This window comes from Bombina bombina, chromosome 1 (genome assembly GCF_027579735.1).
Source record: "Bombina bombina isolate aBomBom1 chromosome 1, aBomBom1.pri, whole genome shotgun sequence".
Lineage (NCBI taxonomy): Eukaryota > Metazoa > Chordata > Amphibia > Anura > Bombinatoridae > Bombina > Bombina bombina.
The window spans coordinates 322,475,275-322,491,255 of NC_069499.1; the positions used below are offsets into that span (position 1 = coordinate 322,475,275).

Below are 15,981 nucleotides of genomic sequence, written 5' to 3' on the forward strand. Positions count from 1 at the left end.
CCTTTTGTCTGAAAAGCATCATCCGATTGGCTTACGAGACTGCCAGACGGCTAGCCTCTCCGAACGAATCACAGCTCACTCTACTAGGGCTGTGGCTTCCTCATGGGCCCTTTAAAGAACGAGGCTTCTGTTGATCAGATATGTAAGGCAGCGACTTGGTCCTTCTCTGCACACTTTGCCAAATTCTACAAATTTGATACTTTTGCTTCTTCGGAGGCTATTTTTGGGAGAAAGGTTTTGCAAGCCGGTGGTGCCTTCCGTTTAGGTAACCTGATTGGCTCCCTCCCTTCATCCGTTGTCCTAAAGCTTGGTATTGGTTCCCACAAGTAAGGATGACGCAGTGGACCGGACACACCAATGTTGGAGAGAAACAGAATTTATGCTTACCTGATAAAATACTTTCTCCAACGGTGTGTTCCGGCCCCCGGCCCCGCCCTGGTTTTTTTAATCAGGTCTGATGAATTATTTTCTCTAACTACAGTCACCACGGTACCATATGGTTTTCCTATATTTTTCCTCCTGTCCGCTCGGTCGAATGACTGGGGTGGGCGGAGCCTAGGAGGGACTATATGGCCCAGCTTTGCTGGGACTCTTTGCATTTCCTGTTGGGGAAGAGTAATCCCACAAGTAAGGATGACGCCGTGGACGGACACCACCGTTGGAGAAAGATAATTTATCAGGTAAGCATAAATTCTGTTATTTTATTTTAGTTTTTCATATTTAGGTAAAATCTGTACAGATAAAATTCCATAGTGCACTCTCCAAAAGATTGAAGATTGAATGCAAGTAAACCTTTTAAAGAACGAAAAAATGAAGATAAAAGACCTTTTGTCAAGCTGGTTTTAACCACCATACTGCAGTAAAAGTTGCTGAACTATCTTTGGATCCATTATTTGCTTTGCATGCTGGTACCAGCCCCAGAACTGGACTCTGGGTAATCTATGACTGTTTCCTATGATGTGTGTCTTCAGAACATAAAGACTATCCTTCTCTGGACTGTGCCTTGCCTGTTGATATTGAGGACCTGTTACGCTGTTACAGAGGCAAACACAATTAAATTAGGGGAGTATTGTTTTAACTTGTTTACTGATATTGCTTGTTTTGTATTCTCTTGTATTTGTGTTCTTTTTTTGTTGATCATATTAGTTATAAGAAGTCATATAGTTTTGTCTGCAGAAAAGTATGCCTTATTTGTATTAGTGCACATTGTAGTTTATGTACTTAACAAATAACCCTCAAGATAAGTAAAACTCTAAACCTTGCAGTATTGTAACCTATTGAATTGCCCACTGAGTATAGAAAATGTTTGCACCTTTATAGTTTATAGAAGATGCTGCAATATATCAGAATATTTTAGACCCTCCACCCTATGGAACGCAGTGAGGACATAGCTCAGCTAGAAATTTATATTAATTATACAGAGAAATATTTGTTTAGGGAGTAGCATAATTATAGTTATATTGATAGTATACTGTCTACCTACCATGGCTCTTATTGGAGCTGTGTTATGAAAGTAAATGTATTTTTTCCTTTTATTAATTGGTATGGTACCTGCAATTTGAATTTTGTCAATGAAAGGAATTATCTTACCATAAAGATGTGTTTACCTTTAAAAGATTTTGTAGTTTTAAATGATGTTATGATTGTATTCTTTCATCATACAGGAGTGTGTGATAATTTAGGTTGCATAAAATAATTAGTAAACTAGCAGTGTTTATATTAGACAAGATTGTTGACTTAGTAGGATTCATAGTCTGGAGAATTATAAACTTACAGATAGTAGCTTTACAGAATAAAGCAACACTAGCTTCTTTTATTTTTAGTAGTTCCAAGTGACAGTTGTGGAAGAAATTCATTTTAAAGAAAATATTTTTATTGACTGTTATATTTTTTCATTTTTGTTACAGGGCGGGCCTTAGCATAAGTTTTAGCATAGCCATTCAGCCTCTTGATGAAGGTCTAGCAGTTTTCTCTTGCTTAGTATTCATGAAGTATCATTTAAATTGTATACAAAGCTGTGAGATATTCTCTGCAAAAGTATTAATGTATTTAGTTTGTACTATATATCTACAATGTTTTTCTTGGTTTTAAATGACATAGGATGAGTTAAAGCTAAAGGACTGTTGATGCTTACAAAAAGATGAAAGAGTTGTATTTGGACATAATTGTGATTGTATCGGGGGTGTGTACTCATCTTGTGCTGTTTTGTTTCCTTCTTAGACTTCTTCAGACTCGAGTGTCTGCTTGCCATGGAGATCAGCTGGCTACCTTGTCTACCCCCATGAACAAACCATTGGGACTTCCAGCATCTACCTGCAGAAGAACACTGGATAAGCACCCCTATTGCAATGGACTATGGTATTGAAGCAAAGTGTCTGAGGAAGGTGGAGAGCTCTTAAAAGCCAAAGACTGTTCTTAAAGTATCAGAGGCCACCTAGAGACATTTGTGCTGTTCCCATGTCATGCTTTACTGTGGAGAATGTACTGAGCAAGGAACTGTTGGACATATTGGGGGGGTACTAGCAATGCAGGTGGAGAAATAAAAGATGCAGCATTGTTTGGGGGTAGATAGGGGGCTGGTTGGGTCTTTGTGCAGATAGACCAGTAGTTTGAGGATGCTGGGAGGTAGACGGAGAGTATTAGAGAGGCCGCACCTATGTGCAGTGACAAATTGTGCCCTATTGGCCTATAGAATTATACCACTACATGTGAATACATTTCTCTATAGTATTCTCACATAGATTCATGTTATACCAAAGTATCAGGCTTATATTGTTGTTAAAGGTTTACTAATTTTCTATGCCTTTCTATTTTTATGTTATTCTGTTAGAATAAAAAGGTGGTATGTTAGGGATTATTGTTAGCATGACTAGCGCCATCTTGTTCTTGGCTGCCATCTTGTCTTTGGCATTCATCTTGTACTGAATAACATTTATTATAGTGGTTTATTCTGTAGTGGGAAATACATGTTTGTTATTAGTTTGTTAGAGCTAGTTTTGGCCTTGCAGATGTTCTGGGCAAAACGCCTGGAAATCGCTATCTCTATAAGATGCCCACGTAACCTTGCTTTGGTCCTAGATGCATTTCTTATTATGACTATAGAAATATTGTTTCTAGCTAGTATTTTTCCTGACAAACACTGTGTAAAATAGCACGGTCATAAGGTGTCATAATGTTAACCCTGTACGCTGTAATTATTGCCTATAAGACATGTTGTGTGTCTTTCAATAAAGAATAGTTTTGGACTTATTGCTGCATGGTCTGAATTCTATTCTAAGGATATCCTTATCAAATAATATATTCATTTCCAGTTGGTACGGTGTGCCCGAGGCCCAGTCCTGACTGACACTCCCCCTCTGAAAACAACACCTAACACTCTCCCCTTCTCTTGTGCCCACTCTCTTTTGCGCTCTCTCTCTCCCTCTTTTGTGCTCTCTCTCTCCTTCTTTTGCGCTCTTGACCCCTTCTCTTTTGCGCTCTCTCCCCCCTCTTTTGCTCTCTCTCTCCCCCTCTCTTTTGAGCTCTCTCTCTCCCCCTCTTTTGCTCTCTCTCTCTCACCCCTCTTTTGCTCTCTCTCTCCCCCTCTTTTGCTCTCTCCCCCTTTATTTTGCTCTCTCTCTGTTCCCCCTCTATTGCTCTCTATCTCCTCTTTTACTCTCTCCCCCCCTTTTGCTCTCTCTCTCTCACCCCTCTTTTGCTCTCTCTCTCTTCCACCTCTCTTTTGCTCTTCCCCCCTCTTTTGCTCCCCCCTCCCCTTTTTTGCTCTCTCTCCCCTCTTTTGCTCTCTTTCTCCCCTCTCATTTGCTTGCTTTCTCTGTTTCCCCACTCTCTTTTGCTCTTTCCCTCCTATTTTTTGGTCTCTCCCCACTCTCTTTTGGTCTCTCTTTCTCTCCCCTCTGTTTTTCTCTCTCACTAAAACCATGCCGCTTCCACCACTGCTGCTCCCCGTCAGCCATCGCCCCCTTCACTCTCACTTCGGTCATGCCCCTTGTCCGCCCATCGGCCACACCCCCCATCATGCGCACCACCCGGCCAGGCCCCCCACCAGGGCCGCTCTCCACAGTGCGCACTCCTCTGCTGCTCAAGACCATGTATGTTTTCCCTCGTGCAGTCTCTACTGTGCATGACTGCATCTGACAAAACATACTTGGCCTTTTATTATATAGTATATTTATATGATACAACTATATTCTTATCATGGTCTAATGTTTATGAAAATTAGTAACTCACGATAGTTAGGTAAAATTAATAGGTTTAAAGACAAGTCCAAAAAGTCTCTAAATTCCAATTCCAAATAAGAGGTTAAGACACGGAGCTCCTTGCAGATGCGTGATGCGACCTCACAGTTCAGCAGCTAACTCTGCCCCAGCATCTAGTATTACATAACAATGTATTATTTTATTTATTATTTTTAGAGCGTATGATCATATCAATATTTTTTGAGGGGGCACAGCATTCCATTTGGGTGGGCATTGGCCCTCATTGCCCCCCCTTGAAGCCGACCCTGCTCTGGGTGATGGTGGAAATACTACATTTGTAGTCTATGTTTAAAGAATGGACTTAAATATCCCTTTAAATTGTTTTTGGCATATAATCTGGCATTTTTATAAAAAGTGACTTCCGTGCACTTTGAAATAAACATTTAAGTACATGTGCATAAAAAAATAAGGCAAATCAAATACATCTTTTTCTCTTACATTGGTGTGTCCGGTCCACGGCTTCATCCTTACTTGTGGGATATACTCAATCCCTACAGGAAGTGGCAAAGAGAGCACACAGCAGAGCGGTCCATATAGCTCCCCTCAGGCTCCGCCCCCCCAGTCATTCTCTTTGCTGCTCTAAACAAGTAGCATCTCCACAGGGGTGGTAAAGAGTTTGTGGTGTTAGTTTGTAGTTTTTATTTCTTCTAACAAAAGTTTGTTATTTTAAAATAGTGCCGGCTTGTACTATTTACTCTGAAGCAGAAAGTGATGAAGATTTCTGCTGAGAGGACTATGATTTTAGCATCAGTAACTAAAATCCATTGCTGTTCCCACGCAGGACTGTTGAATAAAGGAGAACTTCAGTTGGGGGGAACAGTTTGCAGGCTTAACTGCTTCAGGTATGATCAGTCATTTTTCTAACAAAACCCAGTAATGCTAGAAGACTGTCAGTAATCCCCATTGGGGAAGGTAAGCCATGTTTCTTAGACTATGTATAAAATAATGGCTTAAATAAAGGGCTTAGTTGCTGGTTGACACTATTGTGGGCTTAATCGATTGCTTCTTAGCATAATTATTTATAGTTTAGATGTTTTTGTGACTTATAAAAACGCTTATGGGGTTTTTTATTCGCCTGGCATTTGATTAGACTCCTAATCTCCTCAGAAAGGCCCCAGCACTTTGTAATGCAGAGGGAGGAGGCCTCATTTTCGCGCCTCAGTTGCGCAGTTGTTTTTGACAAGACAGTTCATGCAGCCTCACGTGTGGTGTCCAGAGACTTCAGTTAGGCTTATTTCTACTCCAAATAATCCCTAAGGACGGTAAAAGCCTCAGCAGAAGCTGTGGCATAGTACTGTAGTGTGTTTAACCGGTCAAATTCATGTTTTAGCTCCGGTTTGGGCATTAAGGGGTTAATTGAGCTGAAAATTTGTGTGCAATCTTGAATTTATGTTTGAAGTGTGCTATAGCGTCCAAACAGTTTAAGGACCATACAATGACACTTAAAAATGTAGCCCAAGATGTATCTTTAGCTGAAGGTAACGAGGAGAGTATTTTATCTTCCCCTTCTGTGTCAACACCAGTTATGCCCGCGCAGGCGATGCCCAGCACATCTAGCGCATCGATCCCTGTTACTTTGCAGCAAATAGCAGCAGTCATGGATAATTATCTCGCAGCTTTTTTATCCAAACTGCCATCATTTCCAAGAAAGCGTGATAGCTCAGTTTTAAATACAGAAAATGAGCAATCAGACGCAGCGCATAATTTATCTGTAGTGCCCTCACATCATTCTGACTTGGTGGTGAGGGGGGCCTGTCTGAGGGAGAAATTTCTGACTCTGGAAAAGTTGCTCAGCAGGCAGAGCCAGATACTATAGCATTTAAAATTAAGCTAGAGCACCTCCGCGCCCTGCTTAAGGAGGTTTTAGCTACGCTAGATGATTGTGACCCCTTGGTGGTCCCAGAAAATGGTGTAAAATTGACAAATTCTTAGAGGTCCCGGTACACACTGATGCATTTCCGATACCTAAGAGGGTGGCGGATATTGTGACCAGGGAGTGGGAGAGACCAGGTGTACCTTTTGTTCCCCCCCCTATATTTAAGAAAATGTTCCCCATTGTTGACTCCAGAAGGGACGCGTGGCAGACGGTCCCTAAGGTGGAGGGGGCAGTTTCAACACTAGCTAAGCGCACCACTATACCAATAGAAGACAGTTGCACTTTCAAAGATCCTATGGATAAAAAATTGGAAGGTTTGCTTAAGAAAATATTTGTTCAACAAGGTTTTCTTCGTCAACCAATTTCTTGCATTATTCCTGTAACCACTGCAGCGGCTTTTTGGTTTGAGGAACTAGAGAACTCCCTACAGAGGGAGACCCCTTATGATGAGGTTATGGACAGAATTCACGCCCTGAAGTTGGTTAATTCTTTCATTACAGATGGCGCTCTTCAGTTAGCTAAATTAGCGGCAAAAAATTCTGGTTTTGCAATCGTGGTGCGCAGGGTGCTTTGGCTAAAATCTTGGTCGGCAGATGTGTCGTCCAAAACAAAATTGCTTAATATTCCTTTCAAGGGTAAGACCCTTTTCGGGCCAGAGTTGAAAGAGATTATTTCTGATATTACTGGAGGAAAGGGCCATGCCCTTCCACAAGATAGACCTTTCAAGGCTAAAAATAAGTCTAATTTTCGTTCCTTTCGCAATTTCAGGAATGGACCCGCTTTTACTTCTACAGCCACTAAGGAAGAGGTTAACGCTTACCAGTCCAAACCTGCATGGAAACCCATGCAAGGCTGGAACAAGGGTAAACAGGCCAAGAAGCCTGCTGCTGCTACCAAGACAGCATGAAAGGGTAGCCCCCGATCCGGGACCGGATCTAGTAGGGGCCAGACTTTCTCTCTTTGCTCAGGCCTGGGCAAGAGATGTTCTGGATCCCTGGGTGTTAGAGATTGTCTCTCAGGGGTACCTTCTGGAATTCAAGGACCTTCCTCCAAGGGGAGGGTTCCACATGTCTCGCTTGTCTTTAGACCAGACAAAGAGACAGGCATTCTTACTTTGCATAAAAGATCTTTTAAAGATGGGAGTAATACACCCAGTCCCAACTGCAGAACGAGGACGGGGTTTTTACTCAAACCTGTTTGTAGTTCCCAAAAATTCTGGACTTAAAAATCCTAAACAAAATTCTCAGAGTTGCATCATTCAAGATGGAAACTATCCGGACAATCTTACCGATGATCCAGGATGGTCAATATATGACTACCGTGGATTTAAAGGATGCGTACCTGCATATTCCTATCCACAAGGATCACCATCAGTTCCTAAGGTTCGCCTTCATGGACAAGCATTATCAGTTGGTGGCTCTTCCCTTCGGGTTGGCCACCGCTCCAAGAATTTTCACGAAGGTGCTAGGGTCCCTTCTAGCGGTTCTAAGACCGCGGGGCATTGCAGTAGCACCTTACCTAGACGATATCTTAATACAAGCGTCGTCTTTTCACAGAGCAAAGGCGCATATAGGCATTGTGTTGGCCTTTCTAAGATCTCACGGGTGGAAGGTGAACGTAGAAAAAAGTTCTCTGTCCCCAGTCACAAGGGTTCCCTTCCTGGGAACAATAATAGACTCAATAGAAATGAAAATCTTTCTGACAGAGGTCAGGAAGTTAAAACTTTCGAATTCCTGTCGAGTTCTTCATGCCAATCCTCAGCCTTCTGTGGCTCGGTGCATGGAGGTAATCGGTCTAATGGTTGGGGCAATGGACACAGTCCCCTTTGCCAGAATTCATTTGAGACCACTGCAACTGTGCATGCTCAAACAGTGGAATGGGGATTATGCAGATTTGTCTCCTCAGATACAAATGGACCAGATAACCAGAGAATCGCTCCTCTGGTGGTTGTCTCAGGATCACCTGTCTCAGGGAATGAGTTTCCGCAGACCGGAGTGGATCATTATCACGACCGACGCCAGTCTCTTAGGCTGGGGTGCGGTCTGGAACTCCCTGAAAGCTCAGGGTCTATGGTCTCGGGAGGAATCTCTTCTCCCGATAAACATTTTAGTATTGAGAGCGATATTCAATGCGCTCCAGGCCTGGCCTCAGCTGGCGGAGGCCAAATTCATCAGATTTCAGTTGGACAACATAGAACTGGACCTGATGGCGTCCCGCCAGAACTCAAAAGTTCCCCTTTACGGGTCCAGGGATCCCAAGGCGATATTGATAGATGCTCTAGTAACGCCTTGGTCATTCAATCTGGCTTATGTCTTTCCACCATTTTCCTCTTCTCCCTCGGCTAGTAGCCGGAATCAAACAGGAGAAGGCTTCGGTAATTCTGATAGCTCCTGCGTGGCCACGCAGGACTTGGTATGCAGACTTGGTGGATATGTCATCGGCTCCACCATGGAAGCTACCTTTGAGGCAGAACCTTCTAATCCAAGGTCCATTCAAACATCCAAACCTAGTTTCTCTGCAACTGACTGCTTGGAGATTGAACGCTTAATTCTAGCTAAGCGTGGGTTCTCAGAATCAGTTATAGATACTCTGATCCAGGCTAGAAAGCCTGTTACTAGGAAAATTTATCATAAGATATGGCGAAAATATCTTTGTTGGTGCGAATCCAAGGGTTACTCGTGGAGTAAGATTAGGATTCCAAGGTTGTTATCTTTCCTCCAAGAAGGATTGGAGAAAGGATTGTCAGCTAGTTCGTTGAAAGGACAGATATCTGCTCTGTCTATTCTGTTACATAAGTGTCTGGCAGCTGTGCCAGATGTGCAGGCGTTTGTACAGGCCTTAGTTAGGATCAAACCTGTTTACAGACCTGTGGCTCCTCCATGGAGTCTAAATTTAGTTCTTCCAGTTCTTCAAGGGGTTCCGTTTGAACCTCTACATTCCGTAGATATTAAGTTACTATCTTGGAAAGTTTTGTTTTTGGTTGCTATTTCTTCTGCTCGAAGAGTTTCTGAATTGTCTGCTTTGCAGTGTACCTCACCCTATCTGGTGTTCCATACAGATAAGGTTGTTTTGCGTACCAAGCCTGGTTTTCTTCCAAAGGTAGTTTCCAATAAGAATATTAACCAGGAAATAGTTGTTCCTTCTCTGTGTCCTAATCCAGTTTCTAAAAAGGAACGTCAGTTACACAATCTAGATGTGGTTCGTGCTTTAAAATTCTATTTAGAAGCAACAAAATATTTCAGACAAACATCATCCTTGTTTGTCGTTTATTCTGGTAAGAGGAGAGGTCAGAAAGCAACTGCTACCTCTCTTTCCTTCTGGCTGAAAAGCATCATCCGATTGGCTTATGAGACTGCCAGACGGCAGCCTCCTGAACGAATTACCGCTCACTCCACTGTGGCTTCCACATGGGCTTTCAAGAACGAGGCTTCTGTTGAACAGATTTGTAAGGCAGCGACTTGGTCTTCACTGCATACATTTGCCAAATTTTACAAATTCGATACTTTTGCTTCTTCGGAGGCTATTTTTGGGAGAAAGGTATTACAAGCAGTGGTGCCTTCCGTTTAGGTTACCTGACTGTTTCTCTCCCTTCATCCGTGTCCTAAAGCTTTGGTATTGGTTCCCACAAGTAAGGATGAAGCCGTGGACCGGACACACCAATGTAAGAGAAAACAGAATTTATGCTTACCTGATAAATTTCTTTCTCTTACGGTGTGTCCGGTCCACGGCCCACCCTGGCGATTTAGTCAGGTCTAAAATTATTTTTGTAAACTACAGTCACCACTGCACCCTATGGTTCTCCTTTTACTCCTAACCGTCGGTTGAATGACTGGGGGGGCGGAGCCTGAGGGGAGCTATATGGACAGCTCTGCTGTGTGCTCTCTTTGCCACTTCCTGTAGGGATTGAGAATATCCCACAAGTAAGGATGAAGCCGTGGACCGGACACACCATAAGAGAAAGAAATTTATCAGGTAAGCATAAATTCTGTTATTTCATAAACAAATCTTTAAATATACTGTAATGCATGCTTTTAGCTCCTAAGCATCTTCCATCTTCAGTGACTGCCCATTTCAACTCTAAAGGTTCAATAATACTATTCCCCTGTTGCACTTCCAACAGCTGTTTGTTTGTTTCTTTATAGTACTGAACCTATTTGGAAAGCGCAGCACCCAGAAGGCTTTATCATTTAACCATGTTTTGCAGTGTATATCTAAATATTAAATCCAACCATTGATATTAATATGTTAATATCATTGTTAAATTGATTGTAAACTCAATGCCACAGTTAAAGTGCCATTTACTTCATTACAAAATATCTAATTATTTATAGTAAAAAGCATAGCAATATACATATTTAGAATTTATAACATTTCCTTATAATTTAACACTTCCCACGTCCTGCTGCTTGATTCAGAACGCTGACCCAAAAACATTCTGCATAGTGACTTCTTTATCAAAGCTGAAATGTGTTTATCTTGGTCTCTAAATGGCTGCAACAAAGATAAGCATGCTGAAGTAGCTATACAAGGGGTATATCCCTGGACTGCATAAAAGTGGTAACAACATGGGATGTAGTTAAATGTTTACTCATGCATATGCTATATTTTACTATGCAGCATACTGTGTAGCTTTTGCAATGTTGTTATAGTACAATGCATATGAGAAAAAAAACTCCCTTTAAAGAGGGATAGTTGTGAATATATTACTATATAAAGTAATTTAAAGGACCGGTTAATACAGTAGATTTACATATTCAGCAAATGCATGAAAAAAGACAATACAATAGCACTTAGTCTGATCTTCAAATAAGTAGTAGATTTTTTTCAGACAAATTTCAGTTATGACTAGTTCCACTCCTGTATCATGTGACGGCCATCAGCCAGTCACAAATGCATATACGTATATTCTGCGAAGTGTTGCACATGATCAGTGCTGTTGACTCAAAAACTGTAAATATAAAAAGGCTGTGCACATGTTGTTAATGGAAGTAAATTGAAAAGATGTTTAAAATTGCAAGCTCTATCTGAATCATGAAAGTTTAATTTTGACTTGAGTGTCCCTTAATGATGTAAACCAAGCAGGCACAGAGATGCACATTTGCTAGCTTACCAACTAAATATACATGGAGGGCTGATGGATATGTATATATATATATATATATATATATATATATATATATATATATATATATATATTTGCTACAATGTCTTGGTCATATCCTCATTCTTTTTAAGTTGTTTTTTGGATATTTTTTTGGTAATGAAATGGTTAAGCTTGGCAACAGCTGCTTTCTGGATATCCCTAAGTGTTATTCATTTCTCTTGGGAGGATTAGGTCACTTAAAAAAGCAACTGTTTGAGCTGAGGTTTCCCCAAAATATTATCTGCACACAGCTAAGTAATCTGCATCTCAGCATGTTCCCACCCCAGGTCTACTCTTTATCAGTCTGTTCCTCCTAGTTTACTGATGGTTTGTGTGAGTTGTGACATGGCTAAAAAAATCATTAAAAGGAAAGTATACACAAAATTTAACAGTCCTATCTAAAACAGAATGTTTAAAATGTATTACAGAGCTTTTCTTCTTGACAATGGACGTTCTTTTACTGAATGCACCAATTCAGAAGTTGTCCCTGAAATGCAGTGATCAGTACAGCCATAAGACTGTTTCACATGATTTTTATACACTCCCTGTTATTTTCTCCTTAGATTCAAACTTTTGTAAATGTGTAAGCTTTCCATATACAAGATTTAAAAACGAGTACTGCCTATTTACATGAAAATAAAAACACATATATTAAACTCATCTTTGCTGTCTGTAAAACCGTTTAGTTCAAGGTCAGTCAGATATAAGAGCACCGTATTTCCTCCCCTACTTTAAACATTGGTGACAATACCATATGTTTACATGCTGTACTAAGCGCTATATTAGTATATTATATATTGCAAACAATATTTACAATATATAGCCTGCCTTGTAAAACAAATAAACCACGTTTTAAAAGTATCTACATGAGTTTTTCAATGCGTGGGCAGCACTAAAATAACAGTATTTGAAACAGTTCCTGTTATCTGTAAAGTTTTGCCCCTCCCCTGCTGCTATGAACTGCAACTCAGAGTGACACATGTGTAGTTTCCTCTCCAGTTTGGAGAGGGTCAGAAGGCAGCCAGGACTGTTTGGAACAAGATCCTCTGTGTTTTTCAAGCTGTTAAATTTGCTGTGGCTTCCTCAGTCAAAAGCCTCTTTTAGGAAAGTGCCTGAAGAAATTTTAGCATGGCAACCTCCAGTGAGGGCATCACGCCTCCACGTGAGTATGGACTTTGTATTGTCTCATTTACTTTAACCCTTTGAGTTCAGCTTATTAACCCTTTCATCACACGATAAGCAATTTGGCAGATTGTTGTCCCCAGCTGAAATCTTTAGACATATACAGTGTTCTTTGAAAAGAAAATATATGTTGACAGCAGGACTTGACAAAAACGGTCTAACTTATATGTCATTTATACAGTAGGTATTACATAAAGGCCTAAATGTATTTAATACATAGCCAGTCTATTCGAAACTTGTGTGTGCCCCACACACACACTGAATTTGTTTGTATCTGGTCTGCAGAAAGGATGTTTCCCTTATTGGTTATTGTAAAAAACTGTGCAATGTAATAATGCACGAAAAACTCCATCTTCAGTTCATGAACTCTTATTACGTACAATATGTTTTAATGCTTTCTTGGCAAGAATGTACCACCTAAGTGTCAGAGAGGCCTGCAAAGCCTCTATTACTTTTAATGAATTTACTATGTGTCTTCTGTACTGATTTACCTGTATCTTCTGTTCTGATGAGCTGCCAAGTACAATATGTGATTACCCCTCCCTGGAACCCTTATTTAAAAAAAAACTTCAGTAAACTGGAGAGTTAAATCATTTATTTGAAAGAGTTTTGTTAACAGAACATATATAATTTTCTTTTATATATTTATCCAGAGTTTGGTTCCTTTTAACATCTTACATCCCCTGTGTTTTGCAACTGTAAAGCACACACTCTCATTGCCAGATAGGTTGAATTATCACCATATGAGGAGAATTACAAAGAGTGTAACATAAAACATACTAATAGTGATTTACTGCCATCATTATTAAACATCTGAGATGGAATCATCGATGGCAAGACATTTCTGGTACAGGGCATGGAAAACATTTTCACTCTTTTATAAATAATTATAAGTTATTGTGAATTAGTTCTTTTGATGCACAAGGAGTAAATACTGGGAATATACTGTATGTAAGAAAAGCTGGAGTTTACATAGAGATGGTGGAACAGCTGGAAGAGATGTTATTTTGGTCCGATACTAGCAACATTCCAAAATAACTATTGCTGGAAACTGCTGGTGTTATCTGGCTGGGGAGGTATCAGGCGCTGTGTAACATGAGACAGATGCTGGAAAATGTGCACACATTAACAAGTTTAAAGGGATATATTAGTAGTTTTAAAATAATAATTAGGTAACTCAAATGATTTTGTCAGTCTATTACCATTTAAAGGTGCTATTAGTTTTATAAGAATTGACTTTCTTTTTCAAACTCTGTTATTCAATTGAATTGAGCGCTTTTAAGATACAGGATTTAAGGGGTGTGTGTATCTGCCTAGGTCATGATCACAGCGCTGGTGTAGAAAAGAGATGCAAACTACATTTATTGCTCACTTTTTTTTCTGTACAGGGCACTACTTTACTGTTTTTACTTAATATGTCTGTTAACTTTTGCTTCATTTTATACATTTTGGTTATGTTAAAGGGACAAACAGGTTAAAAAAAAAGAAAATGCTCTAATGTGTTAGAGTATTATATTATTGTATTGTTATTTGCATATCACTGTGTTTAACCCCTGAAAAAGGTTAAACACATAAAGGCAGCTCTAGGGCAGCAGTGCATTACTGGGAGCTGGCTAAACAATTCTGGAGACCCAATGTTAAGAGGCATATTTGTGTAGCCACCAATCAACAGCTAGATCCCAGGGTGCATTGCTTTGAGGAGGTTAGATACATATAGAGTTGTAGCTTGCCTACTGCAAAGTCACATTCTCTAATGAATTAGGACATGTCATTTTACTACTATAATGACACCTTAACGACTATATATTAAAAACTGGGCATCAGGGTGAATATATTTAAGGCAGTTATCTTTTTTTGTTAAAATATAATTCATTAGAGCTTTTTATTTTAAAAAGGCAGCTGTTAATAATATTTGAATTTTACATACTATCCAGTACAAGCTTTATATACATTTTATTGCCTAGTTTTCTTACCACATTTCATTGAGACTTGCTTCTTAGAGATACATTAAGTGCCACAGAATGGTAAAATGCAGTTATGTGCATATTGCAGAGTAAATAGTATTTTGATTAAGTGAATCTACCCCATTGTCATCATTTAGTTAATGCAATTAGGTTTTGCATGGTCAGTGCACTTGGGGGGGGGGGGGGATATATGTCAGGGGCAGTAATACCTTCGGTATTTTGAAAAAGAGGAACACAGGACTTTTAAATTAGGTATACACACTTTTTTAGATGTAAACAAAAAACTAAAATGACTTAAAGTGAATGTAAAGTCATTCTGGCTGCTAAACACAGCATTAAAATGTATTTGAAAATAGGTATACTTTAATTGATGATTTTTGTAATAAATTTGTATTTACCGAGTATTTTGTATTTAGATAGCTGTGATCATACTTTTAATCCTCCGCCCTCCATCTTTGATGATTGATTGACATAGTAGGCTCGATCTTGTCAACCAATCAGTGAATCCACCACGAGGGGACCAAAACTTTTTCTCTACGTCATGCGTCCGTAATGTGCTTGCATTAGAGCGCTGTTCTAATACTGATCTCAGACATGCGTTCACATTTTGCGCATGCGCTCTTCAACGATTTTGGGTCTTAGTAATTTATTCCCCAATTTTGGATCGCAAGGTATGTAGCGATCATACAGGGGCTGGCTCGATCGCTGCTGTACTGTCTTCAACGATAGTATTCAATGAATGTTTTCATTCATTGAATACTATGTTACTATACAATTACATTGGCGTGTAACGCATGCGCAGATGTGCCGATAGCCGGGAGCGCGCATTTCCTCTACGTAAACAGCGGGTGGGACCGCTGTATATGTAACATGGAACAAAATCAGGAAGTTGTGGATGGGAGGAGCTGGTCCATAAAACGGACCAAATTGGTAATAAAAGTAAAATATTTATTTTACATTTAAAAAAAAAAAAAAAAGTGGCGGTTTGAATTGTACACCAAAAAGCAAATAAGATAAACGTTCAAAGTAGAGAAAATTTACATTCACTTTAAAGGGACAGTCTACTCCAGAATTCCTATTGTTTAAAAAGATAGATAATACCTTTATTACCCATTTCCCAGTTTTGCATACCCAACACGGTTATATTAAAACACTTTTTACCTTTGTGATTACCTTGTATCGAAGCCTCTGCAGACTGCCCCCTTATCTCAGTTCTTTTGACAGACTTGCTTTTTAGCCAATCAGTGCTGACTCCTAGGTAACTCCACAGGAGGGAGTACAATGTTATCGAAATGTCACACATGAACTAGCCCTGTCTAGCTGTAAAAAAATGTCAAAATGCCCTGAGATAAGAGGCAGCCATCAGGGTCTTAGAAATTAGCATATGAGCCTATCTAGGTTTAGCTTTCAATGAAGAAAACCAAGAGAACAAAGCAAATTTGATGATAAAAGTAAATTGGAAAGATGTTTAATTTTGAGTAGACTGTCCCTGTAATCAATAGGGGCTTCTATGTTAACTTCACCTGTCTAATAGCATCCACTCCTCTTGTGCCACTG

General features: G+C 39.9%; 1 protein-coding gene across 1 annotated transcript in view; it reads left to right on the plus strand.

The window, feature by feature from the left end:
* Window positions 1-12,250: 12,250 nt before the first annotated feature.
* Window positions 12,251-15,981, plus strand: part of GYPC (glycophorin C (Gerbich blood group)) — a 132,687-nt gene continuing 128,956 nt past the window's right edge. Inside the window, exon 1 of the mRNA XM_053698091.1 lies at window positions 12,251-12,440. Within this exon, the coding sequence (XP_053554066.1) occupies window positions 12,407-12,440 (34 nt within the window). The 5' untranslated portion in view covers window positions 12,251-12,406. The remainder of the gene's footprint in view (window positions 12,441-15,981) is intronic.